Source organism: Cervus canadensis, chromosome 17, assembly GCF_019320065.1.
Source record: "Cervus canadensis isolate Bull #8, Minnesota chromosome 17, ASM1932006v1, whole genome shotgun sequence".
NCBI classification, from domain to species: Eukaryota; Metazoa; Chordata; class Mammalia; order Artiodactyla; family Cervidae; genus Cervus; species Cervus canadensis.
This window is the reverse complement of record NC_057402.1, coordinates 46,796,223-46,814,829: the sequence shown is the minus strand read 5'-3', so window position 1 is coordinate 46,814,829 and position 18,607 is coordinate 46,796,223. Positions and strand designations below refer to the sequence as shown.

Genomic DNA, 18,607 nt, shown 5'->3' with positions numbered 1-18,607 from the left:
ATAGGAAGCCCATGCAGTTATGGTCCGTTAATCCATAACAAAGGAGGCAAGACTATACGATGCAGGAAAGGCAGTCTCTTCAATAAGTGGTGCTGGGAAAACTGGACAGCTACATGTGAAAGAATGAAATTCAAACATTCTCTAACACTATATGCAAAAGTAAACTCAAAATTATACATATATACATACACACAATGGAATACTACTAGGCCATAAAAAGAATGAAATTTTGCCATTTGCTGCAACGTGGATGGATTTGGAGGGTATTATGCTAAGTGAAAAAAGACAAAGACAAATATTGTATGATATCACTTTTATGTGGAATCTAAAAAATATAGCAAACTAGTTAATATGACCAAAAATAAAAAACAGACAGATATAGAGAATAAACTAGTACTTACCAGGGGTAGGGAGAAGTAGGGAGGAGTAATATAGGATTACAGAATTAAGAGATACAAACTATTATGTATAAAATGAGCTACAAGGATATTTTGAACAATATGGGGAATATAGCCAATATTTTATAATAACTATAAATGGAGTATACACTTTAAAAATTGTGAATCACTATACTGTACATCAAATATACTTCCATTTTTAAACAAGAAAGTGAAAGAAAAACAAAATGTTTAAAACTCCCTCTCCTTAAATAACTTAGGGAGCTTACTAGCCTAATTCTTCTAGGCACCTAATTTTGCTAGTCTTAGAGCCCCTGAAAGGTATAGCACATCTGTATACATTGAGGCTTTTTCACCTTGCTGAAAATTCGAGCAGGTTCCATTCAGTCTCTACTTGATATGGACTGAATTTTTTTTTAATATGGACTGAATATTTCTGTGCCACTAAAATTCATGTTGAAATTCTGATCCCCATTGTGGGAGGTGATTAGGTCATGAGGACAGAGTTCTCATGAGTGGAATTACAGCCCAAGAGAGCTCCCTCAACCCTTCCACCATGTGAGGACACAGAGATGGCAGGCGGTCCATGAGCCAGGAAGCCAGGTCTTAGCAGACACTGAATCTGCCAGAAATCCTTGGAAATCATGGATCATGAGAAACAGATGTTGTTTGAGCCAAATCAGACTATGGCAGTACTATAGCCTAGACAGAGCCTTTTTTTCAAGCAACTGACCAGAGTTTTCATTGTCATGTAGAGCTCTTTTCAACACATTTTGAAGAGTTATTCATAGGTCTGTTGGGTTTGCAACCTGACCAGGAGATGAGACAGTATGAAATCACTGCAAATGATCAGGAGTATTTATGAAACCAGGGAATAAGTTCAAAATCCTTTAGATGGAAAATTGAGTTCTACTTCTTTACATGCAACCTAGTCCAATTCCTATACAAAAATGGAACATCTGAAGCAATTTGAGGCATCTTTTTACGCCTCAATCTTTAAAAGGATTTTTTTCCTGATGTGAACTACAAAAGGCCCTGAAATACACTCTTCTCTATCATCAGGCTAAACTTACTCAATCAGCTTCTCTCTTCTTTTCAGGAGGACGCCAGCAAGCAAACCACCTGTGTAAAGATGGAAATTTCTAAAGGAGGGAACTTTGCAGCCTTGCTCCTACAGGGTAAGACTGACCAAAGGCTCTTCAGAAGATTCAGATTTCCAGTATCTTCCAAATAATCCCTTTCCCCAAAAAACATTTTACTTTTAAAAATAATTTTATTTGTTTATTTTTGGATGTGCTGGGCCTTTGTTACTGCGTGTGCTTTTCTATAGTTTTGAAGAGCAGGGGCTACTCTCTAGTTGCAGTGTGTGGTCTTCTTATTGTGGTGGGTTCTCTTGTTGCTGAGCAGACTCTAGGATGTGCTGGCTTCAGTAGTTGTAGGATGTGGGCTCACTAGTTGCAGCTCCCAGGCTCTAGAGTGCAGGCTCGATGGTTGTGGTGCTCCTTACCACAGGAGCTTAGTTGCTCCTTACTACATGGGATCTTCCCAGACCAGGGATCAAACTCGTGTCCCCTGCTTTGGCAGGCAGATTCTTTACCACTGAGCCAAGGGAAGCCCTCCAACCCTTTTATTCAGAAATAATTTACAGAAGAGTTGCAAAGATATGACTGAGTTCCCTTATATCCTGCACCCAGTTTCTCTAACACCAACATTTAATATAACCATGGTACATTTGTCAAAATTAAGCAAATAACATTGGTATAATACAATAAACTACAGATTTTTTTTTTTTCAGTTTTTCCAGTTTTTCCTACATAATTTTTTTGGCTCCAAGGTACAATCCAGGATATCATATTGCATTTGGTCATCATCTTTTTACACTGTACCTGTATGTGTGATGTCTTGATCTTACCTTATTTTTCATGACCTCAACACATTTGTGGAGTACCAGTCAGGTATTTTGTGCAATGGCCCTGATTTTCAGTTTGAATTTTTCCTCATGATTCAAACTGGGGTTAAAGATTTGGGGGAAGATCTCACAGAGGTGAAATGCTCTTTTCATTGAATTATATTGGGGGGTATGTGATAGCACTACTGCTGATGTTAACCCTGATCACTCAAAGTGATCTGCCAGCTTTCTCCACTGTTGAGCGACTATTTTTCCCTGTCCATGCTCTAGGTCCAGACCACACTCAAGGGGAGAGAATGTAAACACCATTTTCTGGATGTAGGATGATCAGAGAATTTTGAGACCTATGTTGAAACCTCCACAGTGACTGATAAACATTCAGGGGGAGATACTTGGAGATTATGGAAATATCCTATTTGTCATTAAAGTTTTGCCCACCAGTTTTGGCATTCAACATTGGATCTTGCTTGTTGCAATTATTCCTGTGGTAATAAAATGTATTTTATCCAAATGATTATTAGCTTGACTTTTAACTTTTAAATAATTAGACTTGGCATCTGGGCCTCTATTTAGATTCTTGCCCCAGGTCCCTCAGATGTTAGGCACTGGAGAAAGATACATATTTTGTAATGCTTTATGCACCAAAGGAAACTTTTATACTATCTGTAGTAGTTTCTTAGGGCTGTTATAGCAAAGTACCACAAACTGGCTGGCTTGAAATTACGGACATTTATTCCCTCACAGCTCTGGAGTCCAAAAGTCTGAAAACAAGATGTCTATATGATTACTTTTTTAAGGAAACATTTAGCCAGAATCCCATTCTAGGAAAGTAACCTTTCCTCAGTTGGCAGGTATTCAGTACAGAAGCTGAGTGTGTTGCTTTGACAAGATAAAGTTCTCACAGCCATCCCATGGGCTGTCATCTCCTCAAATATTGGTCAGAAGAATTCTCTTGAGGCATCTCTCACAATTCAGTTCTAGCCCTTTGTCAGCCATACCCCTCTCAGTTACTGATTCTGTATATGCCCCTGTCCTTCCCATGTGGGAATAGCTGTAACACAAAACACCAGTGGAATTTACCATTTGGAACCTAGAAAACGTGGGGACCAGGCAGCGTGGATAGTTAGGTTAAAACTGTTACATCAGCGCTGTGAGGGTGAGAAGCCCATCTCCAGTTAGAGGCAGTGGCCTGGGGCGAGGAGCTCAGGGCTGTGTGAGTGAGGTCTGGCAACAACTGCTACAGAACCACATCTCCTTCCATTTGTCAAAGTTGCTGTTCCGAAGCTGCCCACTGGCCCTTGTGCCAGTGGTTCTGAGAAGATGGGCCGTTTCTCTGAGGAAACTCATTGCCTGCTTGCGGTTGCTCAGTGGTTCCTCTTTCCCAATGCAGGAGCCGGGGACATTTGGCTGGATGTGTATAAACTGCCCAAGGAGTCTTGGATCAAGGAAGTGCAGTACCCCCAACTCACCGTAAATACAAAGAAAAAAGTCAGACAGCAGCTGCAATTGGTAGGTAACACCTGTCTTCAACTGATAAGTTTCTCCCTGCCCACATCTAGCGCACCTCCTTGCAATTTCAAGATGAAGGAGCCTGTCTGGAGGCTGTAAGACAGGACAAGAGGCACCCTGGCCTGTGTCTCTCAAGTCAGTTTGCTTTGGTTAAAATAAGATGGTTAAAAAGCAGAGGGGTCTTAAACGGTGGAACACGGTATCTCTCTTGTCTGGGAGTTGCCTCTCCACCAAGACCACTCCCAGGCATTTCTCTGGGAGAATGTTGTCTTTTTTTTTTTTGACTCTGACTAATAGATTTTTTTTTTTCCCCTCCTGGGCTGAAATGATCCTTCCATGTCTCCTATTCCACTACACTCTCCAGATTATGGTATAAAGGAGTTGTTCTAAATATATGGGAATATATGTATTCTTTATATTATTCTTAGAAGGTAGGTAGAACTCTACTATTTCAGTTTAATTACATGTGATCCCTGGGACTCATGCCATCTCTTTAAAATATAATATTTAAGCAAAAAAAGATTTTAAGACAATTTTCTCATCTGTCTGATGTGCAGTTATTATATATATTGGTTGCATTGTGTGTGGCATGTAGGACCTGAGCTCCCCGACCAGGGATCGAACCCATGCCCCGCCCAGTGGAAGTGCAGAGTCCTAACCACTGGACTACCAGGGAATTCCCAAAGTGTACTTATTATTTTTTTAATCAACAACTGCTGCTGCTGCTGCTAAGTCGCTTCAGTCGTGTCTGACTCTGCGACCCCATAGACGGCAGCCCACCAGGCTCTGCCATCCCTGGGATTCTCCAGGCAAGAACACTGGAGTGGGTTGCCATTTCTTTCTCCAATGCGTGAAAGTGAAGTCGCCCAGTCGTGTCCGACTCTTCTCGACCCCATGGACTGCAGCCCACCAGGCTTCTCCATCCATGGGATTTTCCAGGCAAGAGTACCGGAGTGGGTTGCCATTGCATACAACAAATATCAATTGAGGACGCCTTTAAAACATATTGTGCTATGTGCTATAAAGTGTTAGTGAAATTAATCTACGAGACCAAGATTGAGATTTACATTCAATGCCAAGTACATTGAGTGGCTTTGAATTAATGCCCTTTCTCTCCAGTGAATGTCTTCATAGCAAGGTGTGATTTTTTGTATCTCTGGGAGGGTTACTGGCCCAGAGACATTCCTCCTCTAAACTCTTACAGAATCTATTCTTTGTACCTCTCTTTGACACTTCTCATATACTATCCTGTTGTGCGTGAAAGTTCTTTTCTCCTAACTAGATGGTAAATTTCTAGGTTGTTGTACCTTCTGCTTCTTTTTGTCAACCATCCCCATGGCATCCTACTCAGGGCCCAACAGATACATTTTTTGAGGGATTAACTAATTATCCAAGTGGGAAAAGCACCTTGGAATGGGGGTGATTTCTCACCATAATTCACTCAGTTTCTATACACTGAGAGGCAGTCACTAAGGCCTGTTACAGTGGTAGCTCTTGTACTGTGAATTATATTTATAGTTACTTATAAATAATAATTGTCAACATCACTGATATATTTTGCCAATCAGAAATATTCACTTTAACTTAGATTTTTGTAATAGTCTCCTAGCCGACCCCCTCCCTTCTGCTCATATTCTCTCTTAACGTCACTAATGATTTCTTGTTTTCCCCAATACATTTTAAGATCCTAGAGAACAGGTATCATGTATTAAAATCCTACAGGCCAGAGGACCGCACAAATATTGGCCCTCCATGTCTTTGGGGATGAGTTCACATCTCACAAGAGTAATTGGGGGGAAGAAGGAGCAACTCAAAAAATTAACAGAAGAAGGGGAACATATACCAAACTCATCATGAATTAATTTCTCATTTTTCTCCCCAGAACATTCCTGATTCTGTGACTGCAGATAGTTTAGATATGGTAAGAAACTTTAAAGAATATCTCCAAAGAGATTTAACTTGCATGTTAGAGATTTTTTTTTATTTTAAAGTTACCCTAAATGTCAAATATATTGATAAAATATTCTCCCCAGGGCACTGTTTTCAGATTCTCTGTGACTTGATCTTGTCCCTCATTCTCTTGAAGATAGCTCCCTATCCTTGAGGATAATTGACCCAAGTCATTTGTTCAGGGGTGAGTTTCCCTGAGATAAGGGGCCTTACCAGTGTTTTCACATGGTCATGGACTTTTGTAAAATTGGAAAAAGTAACATGTTTTAACCATAATCACTTAAGATCACCGTCATCTCCTCTCACTCAAACTTCCCCTCTGTCACAATAGCCCCCAAACTGAGTTGTATTAGGTGGTCATAGGCACTTTGTATTCTCTTTCTTACAGAGACCCCTAAATCATACATACTTCAGGCCCCATAGAATCCAACTTGCCTTTGCCAATGTAAGCAGCCCAATCCACCAAACTGGTGTTTGGGGTTTTTTGTTCTATTTTGGTTTGGAGGTCACCTTTGTATTGGGATACAGCAGAGCACAGACTGGCTTCCCTGGAGATTCCTGACTCTGCCTCTGAGGCAAAGAGCGCAGCATGCTTTCCAGAGGCTTAGGTCTTGTGATTCAAGCCTATCAGAAGAGAAATGGTCAACTTCCAAATGGAAGTCTCTCTCCAGAGGCCTCTCCTTTATCCCTTTTAAAATTACATTTTGTCTCAAGTTATACAAATGCTATGTGAACACATCGCTTTGGGAAGAACCAAGTAATGCAGACTCAGCAGCCCTCTCCAGAGATCATCACCATTATTAGCTTGGTGTGTGTTTTCTATAGGCCTTTAATATATAGTTTGATTCAGATATCAGTTTATTTTGAAAAAATATACTTTCATTTTATCGGAATTTTCTTCTATATAAGTGGCATCATACTATATAGATTTTCTTATGAACTTGCATTTTTATACTAATCAACTTATTGGCAAAGTTTTGCAATGTCAAACAAACCTACCTTGTTCTTTTGACATCCTCTGTTATATTCCTACTAAAGATGTACCATAGTTTATTTGGTTGTTCATCCATTGATGATATTGAAGGTTTTCCTAACTTGTGGCTTTTATATAACACAGTGAAAATCTTTGCAAACTCTTCTTTGTGTACCCGAGTGCTTCTGAAGGATGTGTGCAATTTTAGTTTTAATACAGATCCTGTTAAATTGTCCTCCAAAAATGGCGTGACAATTTACAATCAATCAATTTCTCCACAGCCTGGTTAACCTTGATATTATTAATTAATTTTTTGTGCAAACTGATGAAACAAAATAGTGTCTCATGTTAATTTTCATTAAACTCCTCATATTTTTATTGGCTATTGAGGTCTTATCTTCTGTGAATTGCCTGTGAATTTTTTGCCAATTACATATTTTCTTCCAAACTGTTGTTTCCCTTTTTTACTTTATGTGCTTTTCTGTTGTAAAGACATTTTAGATTCTGTTATAGTCAGAATTTTTAACCTTTTCTTTACAACCATTGCACTTAAGAAGGCTTTCTCTATCTCAAGACTATAAATAAATTCTCCTGTGCTTTCTTCTAATACTTCCTAGTTGTTTTTTTTTTTGCACATTTCACTCTTTTATACACATGGTAGTTTCTTTTGTGAATGGAGCAAGGAAGAGATCAACTTTGATCTATCTTTTAAAAGTAGCAATTGCAACACAAGTATCATTCCTATGTATATTTCTACATTTTGATCCTGTTCCACTAAAATATTTGTGTGCCTGTACCAAGCACCAAGACCTTAGGAACTTCACAGCATAATATAGGCATTTAGTGCTATAAACTTACATCTAAGTAATGCTTTAGTTGCTTCCTTCAAATTTTGATATTTTATGTTTTCATTTTTGAAAATACTTCCTAATTTGCTTTTTTTAACTTTTTTTTTTATTATTATTATTTTTTTTTCCAGTGGGTTTGTCATTCATTGATATGAATCAGCCATGGATTTACATGTATTCCCAATCCCGATCCCCCCTCCCACCTCCCTCTCCACCCGATATCAGTGGATTATTTTTGAAGCATATTATTTAGTGTCCAAATACTTGAGATGTTATAGATATCTTTCTTTTTTTTTTTTTTTCTGGTTTATAACTGAATTCCACTGTGATCAGAGAACATACTTCATATAATTTGAAACCTTTCCAATTTCTTAAGACTTGTTTTATGCCCCAAATATGGTTAATTCTGTTAAGTATTCTATGTGGACTTGAAAAGACCATGTAGTCGGTTGTCATTGGTCCAAGTTGTTCAAGTCTTCTGTATCCTTAGTGCTTTCCCCTCTATACTCTTACTGATTTTCTGTCTACTTATCCTATCAATTATTGAGGGAAGAGTGTTGAAATCTATGAGACTGTAGATTTATTTCTGCTTTCACACTAAGAATTTTTGCTTCACTCTGTTATTAGGTGCAAGAAACATTTAGAATTTTATATCTCCTTGAGAATTCACCATTTTATCTTTATTCAATGACCCTTTGATCTCTGGTAACATTTTTTGCTCAGAAATCTATTTTGTCAGATATTAATATAGCAACCTCAGCTTTCTTTTGATTAGTTTATAAGATATATTTTTTCTATACTTTTAAAATCTTTATATTTAAGATAAATTTCTTTTTGATAGCATATCATTAGGTCTTGCCTTTTTAATCCAATCTGTCAAACTCTACCTTTTAATTGGGGTGTTTAGGCCATTTAGGCCATTATATTTAATGTGATTTTTTTATGTATTTATGTCTAACTCTACCACTTTGCTGCTTAGTTTCTATTTGTCCCACCTGTTTTTCTTTGTTTTTCTTCTTTTTTCAACTTCTTTTGAAATCAGTGTTTCTAATGATCCTGTTTTATCTCCTTTGTTGGCTTATTACCTGTGCTTTTTCCTTATTGTAGGATATGAACATTTCTTTCAGAGGAGATGTTAAGTTGAGTCTTCCAGTTCAAATAATGAAAATCAAACCACCCAAACCAATTACAGGTACGTATAACTCCATGAATACTGTTTTTCCTTTTGCCATTGATTTCTTAGTTTTTTTCTTTCTCTTTCTCCACATTTTTCATTCATTAGCAGCAGTATCTGATTTACAAGTCATAGGCTCTGGGACCTAAAGATTAAAAGTATAAATGTTACAAGGATACAATTAACTAAAAGAATTGGGACATCAGGAAAGAGACACCTTTCCCGAGTGCTGGTGGAGTTCACTCATTCCTACATTCCTGTGTTACTTCATTCACCAGTATTTGCTGAGGGCCAATAATGCACCAGGCACCAAGATGAGTAAGACACATCACCCATGCTCTAGAAGCTGCAGGTGAACAAAGAGAGAATAGGAGGAAACCATAATAGTAGGATTCGATTAAATGCAGCAGTGGGGACATCCAGGACCAGAAAAACATAGAGGAAGGAGTAACTAACTTTGCCTAGGGAATAGGCAGAGGCTCTGTCAGAAGAAGGAACATCTGAGAAGGTTTTAAGAATTAAGTGGGAGTTGGCTGTGGACAGAGGACATACAGTCTATTCTCTCAATATTCACACATGACCTTAGGGATATACCTACAAGGATGTTTACTGCAGTGCTATTTATAGAGGCATAAGAGTAGCGAGGTAAATCTGGTACACTCAGAGTACTTTGCAGCCATTAAAAACAAAGAGACAAATGCAAAAGACCAAGAATAGACAATTCACTCTCATAGAAGAACATGGTGATATGATTTCTCCATCAAGATTTATTACAAAGTAATAAATTACAGTAATTTTAATTACAATAATTAAAGTAATTATTACAGTAATTAAAATAAGGTAGAAAAAGAGATGAGTGAATAATAGATGGAAACATATATATAAACTATAGAAATAGTTGATAGAATATAGTATATTTAAAGATTAGATGAAAAACACAGGGTCGAGAGGGCAGGACAGAGTTAGGCTGAAATGGACACTTGATAGCTGTGTGAAGGTGGTGCTACAGAGCAGTGAATGGTCATTTCAGTAAGTGGTGTTGGTTGTCCATATGGCCATTGCCTCACATGATATACAAAATTAAATTCCAGATGAATCGTAAAAGTTAATATGAAAGACAAAGCAATAAAACTTTTAGAAAATAATATAAGGCAATATCTTTATGACCTCTGGGTAGGGAAAGACTTCTTAGACCAAAGACAAAAAGTACTTATGATAAAAGAAAAGTTGATAAGTCTGACTATATTAAAATTAAGAACTTCTAGTCATCCAAGTACATCATTAACAGCATGAATGAGCAAATTATGTATTGGGAGAAGGCATTTTCAAAACACATAAGACTTATGAATGGTCCATATCCAGATTCTATTAAGAATTCCTACAGATTGTTAGGAAAAAGACAGGTAATTTGGTATAAAATAGGTAAGAGATTATTCAAATGGCCAATAAACATATGAAAAGATGCTCAGCATAGTTAGTTATCAGGGAAAGGCAAATTAAAACCATAATGAGGAAAAAAAAAACCCAAAATGAGATACCACTCAACACCTACCAGGATGGCTAAAATTAAAAGATAGTGATTATAAACAGATCTACACACACACTGCAGGTTGTTTTTCTAACAAAAGGAGTCAGGAATAATGCTGCTAATAAAAAACAATGATGATATTGTTTAAAAATAAATAAATAAAAGTTATTGATCATACCAAGTTGGTGAGGATGTAAAACAATCAAACCTCCCATACATAGATAGCAATGAAAATCAGTACAACCACCCTGGAAAACAATTTAGTGTTAGTGTTAAAGAAAAGTTATATCCTCTGACCCAGAATTTACACTGGGTAACCAACCATATCAGTTTGTCTGGGACCAAGGGATTTCCCTGGACATGGGGCTTTTGGTGCTAAAACTAGGAAACTCCTGCACAAACCAGAATGAGTTAGTCACCCTGCTTCTAGATGTATACCTGATTGGCTTGAAAGTAAAGGTATTTCAGGAAGAATGTACAGGAATAGGAATAATGGCATGATTTCCAATAACCACAAACCATGAAACAACTGAAAATCCATCAACAAAAGAACATGTAAATAAACCTTAATATATATATTTTTTCCACCCAGTGGAATACTATACAGCAACAAAAAGGAACAAACCACAAATATACACAGCAAACTAGCTAAATTTCACAATATTAAGCAAAAGAGGGCACATATAGAATTGACACTGTATAATTCCACTGTGTACAGCTCAAAAATCAGGCAAAACAAAGCTGTAGTGTTTAGATGCATATTTAGGTAGCATAAAAGTAACATAAATGTCATGAAGTGATTACCTAAAAGCCAAGAGAATGGTTGCTGCTTTTCTCAGGGGATTATGACTGGAGCAGGGCCTTTGGGAAGCTTTTAGTACAGAGATGTGATAATCTGTTTCTTGACCTCAGGAGAGACAGATGTTTTCTTTAGCATAATTTATTAAGATGTATTTAAAGGAAAAGATACATTTTTATGCTCCTTTCTGAATGTGTTATAGTTCACAACAAGGAAAGGATTTAATAAATGCAAATAAGCAACAAACAATGAAGAAGGTCTATAGTACTGAAATAAAGAGATCTCCCAAGATACTTCATTAAATCAAAATGCAAAACAAACCAAAAAAAAAATGCAAGAGGTGTAGGGTATGACAGCAATTCTCAAACTTCAGCTGGATCAGACTCTCTTGGAGGATTTATAAAAACCCAAATTGCTGGGCCCTACCCACAGTGTTTCTGTTTCGTTTCTAACTCTGCTGATCTGGGACCATATTTCAAGAACTGCTAGTTAATACATGGTATCATTTGTTTTAAAAGATACATACAAATGTACGTGTAATACATATAATAATATATATTATACTATTTACATTATATAATGTAGTAATATGCTGCCATCTGGGGCTTCTCTGAGGGCTCAGACGGTAAAGAGTCTAACTGCAGTGCAGGAGACCCAGGTTTGATTCCCTGGATCAGGAAGATTCCTTGGAGAAGGAAATGGCAACCCACTCCAGTCTTCTTGCCTGGAGAATCCCATGGACAGAAGAGTTTGGTGGGCTACAGTCCAGGAGGTCGCAAAAGAGTCAGACACAACTGGGCAACTAACACACACACGCTGCCATCTAGAAGGGGTCTGTTTCTAGAAGATTGTACGAGAAACCGCTAACAATGGTTGCCTCTGGAGGACGGGACTTGGGGCCCTGTGGGACCCCCTGGGCACCTTCCAAAGAGTAAAGGAGTTTTGAAAATTAGGGTTCATGCCCAGAAAATAGATCGCCTAGGTTTACTGTGGGTGTGCCTGCTCAGTCGCTCAGTCATGTCTGACTCTTTGCGACCCCATGGACTGTAGCCCGCCAGGCTCCTCTGTCCAGGAGATTTCCCAGGAAAGAATACTGGAGTGGGTTGTCATTTCCTCCTCCAGGGGATTTTCCCAACGCAGGGATCAAACCCTTGGCTCCTGCATTGGCAGGTGGATTCTTTACCACTTGAGCCACCTGGGAAGTCTCCACTGTGGATTTAGGAGCAGATGAGAAGGAAATGAAAGGTTACTGGGAAGGAGAATGATAAAAATGATTGGCAGAGAAAGGAGAATTTTTAAAGGAAGGCAGTTGGATCAGTGTAAGCAGAGGAGGCTGAGACTGTGTATTGAGGGTCCTCAGCCATGGCTGAATAGTGCGAGTGACTGGCAGGTTTGGGGCCTTGCTGGGCTGGAGAGACAGCAGTGGTGATCTAAGGTCTCTAGTGACATTGTGAACATTTCCCTGGCCTCTGGAGATTCTGTAGTCTGGAAACAGGAGATGACAGCAGGATGGAGATGGAGGAGTGGGAGGAGGGAGAGCAGCTTCCCTTCGCCAGTGCTCCGTGAGCTGGTGGAGTAGGAGGGAGGCCGGGGAGAAGGCTCAACACCTGGGCAGAGCAAGAACAGACTTCTGAGGACGAGGGATTCTTCAGGAAACTGGGAAGCATAGAGGAAGAAGGAGAAACCAGGAAGGAGGATGTCAGAAGGTTTAACCAATGCTGGAATATTTTCAACCTAGGTACCACATTTAAGAGCCCCCTGGAAGCCTTTGCAAAGATAGCAGGCTGCCGCGGGCTGGGCTCTGGGCAGAATCACTACATCAAGGCAAGCCAGTGGGAGAAGCGGGAGGCAATCTTAAAAGCCACCTACAAGAAGTACCTGGATGGGGAATGGGAGCCTGAGCCGATCAGGTGAGCCTGGAGGTGAGGGGCGCGGGGGTGAGGCCAGAACGACCCCTCCCTGGGAGCTTCTCTGTAAGCACATGCAGAAATCAACCGGAGGACCTTTATTAATTCAGTCTCAAAGCTTTTGATGGTTTGGGGGACTTCTCTGAGAACTTCAGCAAAATCTTTGGAAAAGTTGGATGGAGGTTGTTTAAATATAATTAGAACAAAGAATGATAACATAGATTTAAAAGAAGGAATAGGCGTCTATGGAGATGAAAAGTAGAGCTTTAGAACTTTTTTTTTGGCGGGGGGTGGGTTGGGGGCCATCCAGCACTGCTTACAGGATCTCAGTTCCCTGACCAGGGGTTGAACCCAGATCATGGCAGTGAAAACACCAAATCCTAACCACTAGACCACCAGGGAACTCCCTATTTTATAATTTTTTTGTATGATAGCATCTCCTTAAAAAAAATTGTTTTCCTGATTATCTAGATAACACAGATGATCCTAGAGAGGAAAAGAAAATTGACCACTAATAACATTTTCTTCCACTTCCATCCAGTCTTTCTAAATGTAATATATTAATGTGTAATTGTTAAAACACGCTACTTTCTAATCTCAGTGAGCAGGTAGGCCTCAGTTATTGTGAAACCTGAGCCTGAGTCCTTGAAGTATCTGGTGGAGCAGGTTCAGCAGCCAGCTCTCCTCACAGCTATTGCAGGTCTCAGAAATGTTCTTACTTCACATGGGGAGTGAAACCTCTCATCTTGCTGTCATGTGGACCTGAATTTTCTCACTTCACACAATGTCCCAGGGCTAGCTACGCCCTGCTGCTGCTGCTGCTACTGCTGCTAAGTCGCTTCAGTTGTGTCCGACTCTGTGCGACCCCATAGATGGCAGCCCACCAGGCTCTGCCGTCCCTGGGATTCTCCAGGCAAGAACACTGGAGTGGGTTGCCATTTCCTTCTCCAATGTATGAAAGTGAAAAGTGAAAGTGAAGTTGCTCAGTCATGTCTGACTCTTAGCGACCCCATGGACTGCAGCCTACCAGGCTCCTCCATCCATGGGATTTTCCAGGCAAGAGTACTGGAGTGGGGTGCCATTGCCTTCTCCGAGCTAGGCCCTAACAGACACTAAAAAAAAAAAAAAGTACCAACTTAGTATACCCGGGATAGGAGCATTTATGTACTTCACCCAAGTCTGATCATGAAGGGGTCTTCCCCCAGGACAGAAATGGCTCTGCCCATACGGGGTGCTCCTCCTGGCCTGGGCTAACTCCCACCACTCTGCCTGTCGAACCCTCACCAAACTCCAAGGGCCCACACCCACCAGGACCAGCACGTAGAATATGATTTGCTTCATGGCCCTGAACGCCCTGGAAGGTCCTTCTGAACTACTCATTTCTGGTCTTAATACCAAGATGCTGCCAGCACTTGTCTTTGCCAAGGAGTCCACCATGGCTCTGACCAGTGTCTCTTTCTTTCCCAGTATGGCTACGTTCTACTTCCTCCTCCCCAGTCGCGTAATCCCAATGCCAGCGGGAGTCAAGAGACCCCCAGGTAAGGAAGGGGAAGCAGGTGGTCATCACGGGGGAATGCCCAGCAAGCCCTCCTAGAGAAGCTCTGCTCAGCACACCCTGCCTGCTGGGAGGGAAGGAGGTGGAAAGTGGGTTGCCAGCTGCAGCTTAACAGTTTCTAGTTGCACCTGTGACCCCTGAGTCCAGATTCCTTGATGATGGACACTGGCACCGTCTTCAGGGTGTGAGCTGCCACAGAGGACGGTGTGTACACATCCCGCCAGGCTGCTTCTGGATTTTTGTTGTTGTTCAGTCTCTTAAGTCGTGTCCGCCTCTTTGCAACCCTATAAACTACAGCACTCTAGCCTTCCCTGTCCTTCACCATCTCCCGGAGTTTGCTCAAACTCACATCCATTAAGTCAATGATGCCATCCTACCATCTCATCTTCTGTCACCCCCTTCTCCTGCCCTCAATCTTTCCCAGCATCAGAATCTTTTCCAATGATCAGTTCTTCATCAGGTGGTCAAAGTAATGGAGCTTCAGCTTTCGCATCAGTCCTTCCAATGAATATTCAGGGTTGATTTCCTTTAGGATTGACTGGTTTGATCTCCTTGCAGTCCAAGGGACTCTCATGAGTCTTCTCCAGCACCACAGCCCAAAAGCATCAATTCTTTGGCACTCAGCCTTTTTTATGGTCCGACTCTCTGGATATGAATTCCTTTCTGTAGAAAAGGTTAGTTAAAACACTGACAGCCTAGTGGACAGGAATTTATCTAGAAGATGTGAAAGCAGCCAAGGGGTAGTAGTGACCATCCTGCCTGCACAGGAAGATGAGTTGGCCCCAGGAGCAGCCCTCCTGGGGGTGCCCAGCCCCTCAGCTGGTAGCTCACCCCTCAGTTGGGTGCTGCCCATTGGCACAAACCATTTCAAACTGACCTCCTCCTGGGCAAACCCCTCCACCCAAATCAAAGTCCGCCCAGACTCCTTCCGTGACGCCCCTTTCCTCTCTTCTTCCCCAGGGCTCGCCTGTGTCCTTGGTGTACACTGGACTGACCATCACAACTTTTTCTTCTATTCACTTAACCGGACGCTGAAGGATAAAGCTGGTACTTTACTGCCAGGATGGGAGTCGCCTAAGCTCAGGGCTCTCAGATCTTGTCCTTCTTCAGCTTAGCCAAGAGCATGTGACTGACAGCCGCATGGCTTTTAGGGGACCAGAGCTGTGCAAACAGAGTGGGTGGCTTGCTAGCTGTGGTGTGACCCCAAGGCTGTGTCTCTCAACTGTCATGTTTTTAAAGATGATGTCCATGGGGACAGAGCCCCATCTGTTTACAGGGCTCCTTAGGCAGTGAAGGTAAAAAAAGGGGGGCTTGGTCCCAGCACGTGTCTGCAGTCTATGTGGTTTCAGGCCGGTCACCTGATACCCCAGTCCCGTTTTCTCGCCCAAAGCAGAAAACCACTCAGTTACACCATCCTTTTGTTTTCTTTTTTTTTTTTCTTTTTTTCTTTTTTTTTATTAGTTGGAGGCTAATTACTTCACAACATTTCAGTGGGTTTTGTCATACATTGATATGAATCAGCCATAGATTTACACGTATTCCCCATCCCGATCCCCCCTCCCACCTCCCTCTCCACCCGATTCCTCTGGGTCTTCCCAGTGCACCAGGCCCGAGCACTTGTCTCATGCATCCCACCTGGGCTGGTGATCTGTTTCACCATAGATAGTATACATGCTGTTCTTTTGAAATATCCCACCCTCACATTCTCCCACAGAGTTCAAAAGTCTGTTCTGTATTTCTGTGTCTCTTTTTCTGTTTTGCATATAGGGTTATCATTACCATCTTTCTAAATTCCATATATATGTGTTAGTATGCTGTAATGTTCTTTATCTTTCTGGCTTACTTCACTCTGTATAAGGGGCTCCAGTTTCATCCATCTCATTAGGACTGGTTCAAATGAATTCTTTTTAACGGCTGAGTAATATTCCATGTACACCATCCTTTTGTACTGCACGCATTAGTCGTGAATAGCAAAATCCAGTTTCTCTATGTGAGGGCTCTTTTGAAGTTGAAAGGCACTTAAGAAATATGAGTGGTGGTGGTTTGTACAAACTCAGAGAGGCAGTTCCACGAGCAAATTCACTTTGTGTGAATTCCTTGAGCTAACACTATGCTGTCCTTCAGAGTTATATTCAGAAGTAATGTTTAAAAACTCACAAAGGAAGAATTTCTTTCCTTCCATCCCTCTCCCAGGAAACCTGGCTTCTAATCTCCACTTCTGTACTGACTGGCTCTTGTGACTTTGGGCAAGTCACTTCCTTCTCTGCCTCATTCTGCTCATCTGTAAAATGCGGGTTCTAATAGGACCCACCTCATAGGATCCTTGTGAGAATTAAATGAAATGAAGCCCATAAAGTGCCCGCTCCAGTGCTTAGCACCTAGTAAGTACTCATTCAGTGTTCCTGCCCACGCTCAGTCGCTGGGTCATGTGGGACCTCTTTTGCGATCCCGTGGACTGTAGCCCTCCAGGCTCCTCTGTCCATGGGATTCTGCAGGAGAATACCGAGGTGGATTGCCATTTCCTTCTCCAGGGAATCTTTCCAATCCAGGGATCAAACCCATGTCTCCTGCTTGGCAGGCGGATTCCTTACCATTGACCCACCAGGGAAGCTCCAATCCCTGTTAACTGTAGTATAATAATAATCATAGAACTTATTATGCTGAGGAAGGAGACAGCATGGCACAGAGAGGAGAGAGATGGTGAGCCCAGACAGGCAGACCAGTCTGGGTCTCAGGCCGTCCAGGTGGCGGCGGGGGTGGGCGCGGGGGTCCGGGGGCGGCCTGGTGAGTGGCGTCTTCCCCTCTAGACCCCGAGGGCGTGTGGCCATGCGCCGCGCCCATCGTGGGGTCCCAGCTCAGTCCCTGCTCTTCCTACCTGGTGCTGGCCTGCGAGGACGGCGTGCTCTCGCTCTGGGACCTGGCGCAAGGTAAGCCCCGCTCCGCCCTCCACCGCCGCGCCTCCGTTACACACCCTGACCTGCCCGGGTTAATGCTTCCTCCCCTCCGTTACACACCCGGACCTGCCCGGGTTAACGCTTCCTCCCTTCCGCTCCAGTGCTGACTTGTCCCCTTCCTTGGGTTTGGTTCCCCCACATACTTAGAAGGGGTCCTCCTGAAGTGGGGGGGATCCCTTCTCCCCTTGGGCGTTAGATATGAATTCCTTTATGTAGGAAATGTTAGTTAAAACACGGACAGCCTAGTGGATAGGCTGCCTTCACTCTGAAGGATGCTTGCGGCCTGGGTTTTGTTTGGTTTTTCTTCTGGTTCTCCTGGGTCTTTCCTGCAGCACACAGGCGTCTCTAGCTGTGGCGCGCGCTTAGTTGGCCCGCGGGCTGTGGGATCTTAGTTCCCCAGCTAGGGATCAAACCCCGCATCCCGTGCCCTGGAAGGTGGGTTCTTAGCCACTGGACCACCAGGGAAGCCCTTCAGTGCTTGATTTTGCCTTCCTGTCACCCATACACTCGCTGGTCACAGACCTCGCGCTGGCGGCTGCCTCCCTCTGCCCCTTTCCTGACCTGCCCGTGCCCTCCCTTCCTCCAGGACTCACTCTTGGAGTCGTTGCTCTTCCTGAAAAGTGCTTCTGCCAAAGCATCCACTTCCTGAAATACTTCCTAGTCCACAAAGGACAGAATGTGTATCCGGAGGGCTCAGTGAAATGCCACATGAAATGCGTGGTGCTGTGTACAGACGCGTCTCTCCATCTGGTGACAGCCTCGGGGGTCCAGAACTCCACCATCAGTCTTCTGGTGGAGAGGTGGGTGGTTTGGGGGAAGGGCGGGGTTCACGATCTGCCGGACATAGTGCCCTATTTAGTAGTAAAAAACCGAAACAACCTCTCAGAGGTCATCACTGTCTCAATGGGCTTCTCAGAATCACTAAATCTTTTATTGGGTCGCTAAAAAGTTCGTTTGGGTTTATTTTCTGCAACATTTTATGGAAGAACCCAAATGAACTTTTTGGCCAATCCTATACATGTGGAGATATATATATATGAGTTCTATGTATATAAATTGTGTGTTGGCACAAATAACATCTTTCCTATCCCACGTGACCAGGA

At 42.1% G+C, this 18,607-nt stretch overlaps 1 protein-coding gene across 5 annotated transcripts in view; it reads left to right on the top strand.

Moving 5' to 3' along the window:
- WDR93 (WD repeat domain 93) overlaps positions 1-18,607 on the top strand; it is a 48,394-nt gene that overhangs the window by 17,778 nt on the left and 12,009 nt on the right. For 4 of the 5 annotated variants that reach the window (XM_043490066.1, XM_043490065.1, XM_043490067.1 and 1 more), the window contains 9 exons: positions 1,498-1,576; positions 3,698-3,816; positions 5,699-5,737; positions 8,695-8,779; positions 12,827-12,998; positions 14,463-14,533; positions 15,511-15,597; positions 17,358-17,477; positions 18,091-18,304. In XM_043490066.1, the coding sequence (XP_043346001.1) occupies positions 1,498-1,576; positions 3,698-3,816; positions 5,699-5,737; positions 8,695-8,779; positions 12,827-12,998; positions 14,463-14,533; positions 15,511-15,597; positions 17,358-17,477; positions 18,091-18,304 (986 nt within the window). The remainder of the gene's footprint in view (positions 1-1,497; positions 1,577-3,697; positions 3,817-5,698; positions 5,738-8,694; positions 8,780-12,826; positions 12,999-14,462; positions 14,534-15,510; positions 15,598-17,357; positions 17,478-18,090; positions 18,305-18,607) is intronic. The other variant, XM_043490069.1, reaches the window with a different exon arrangement.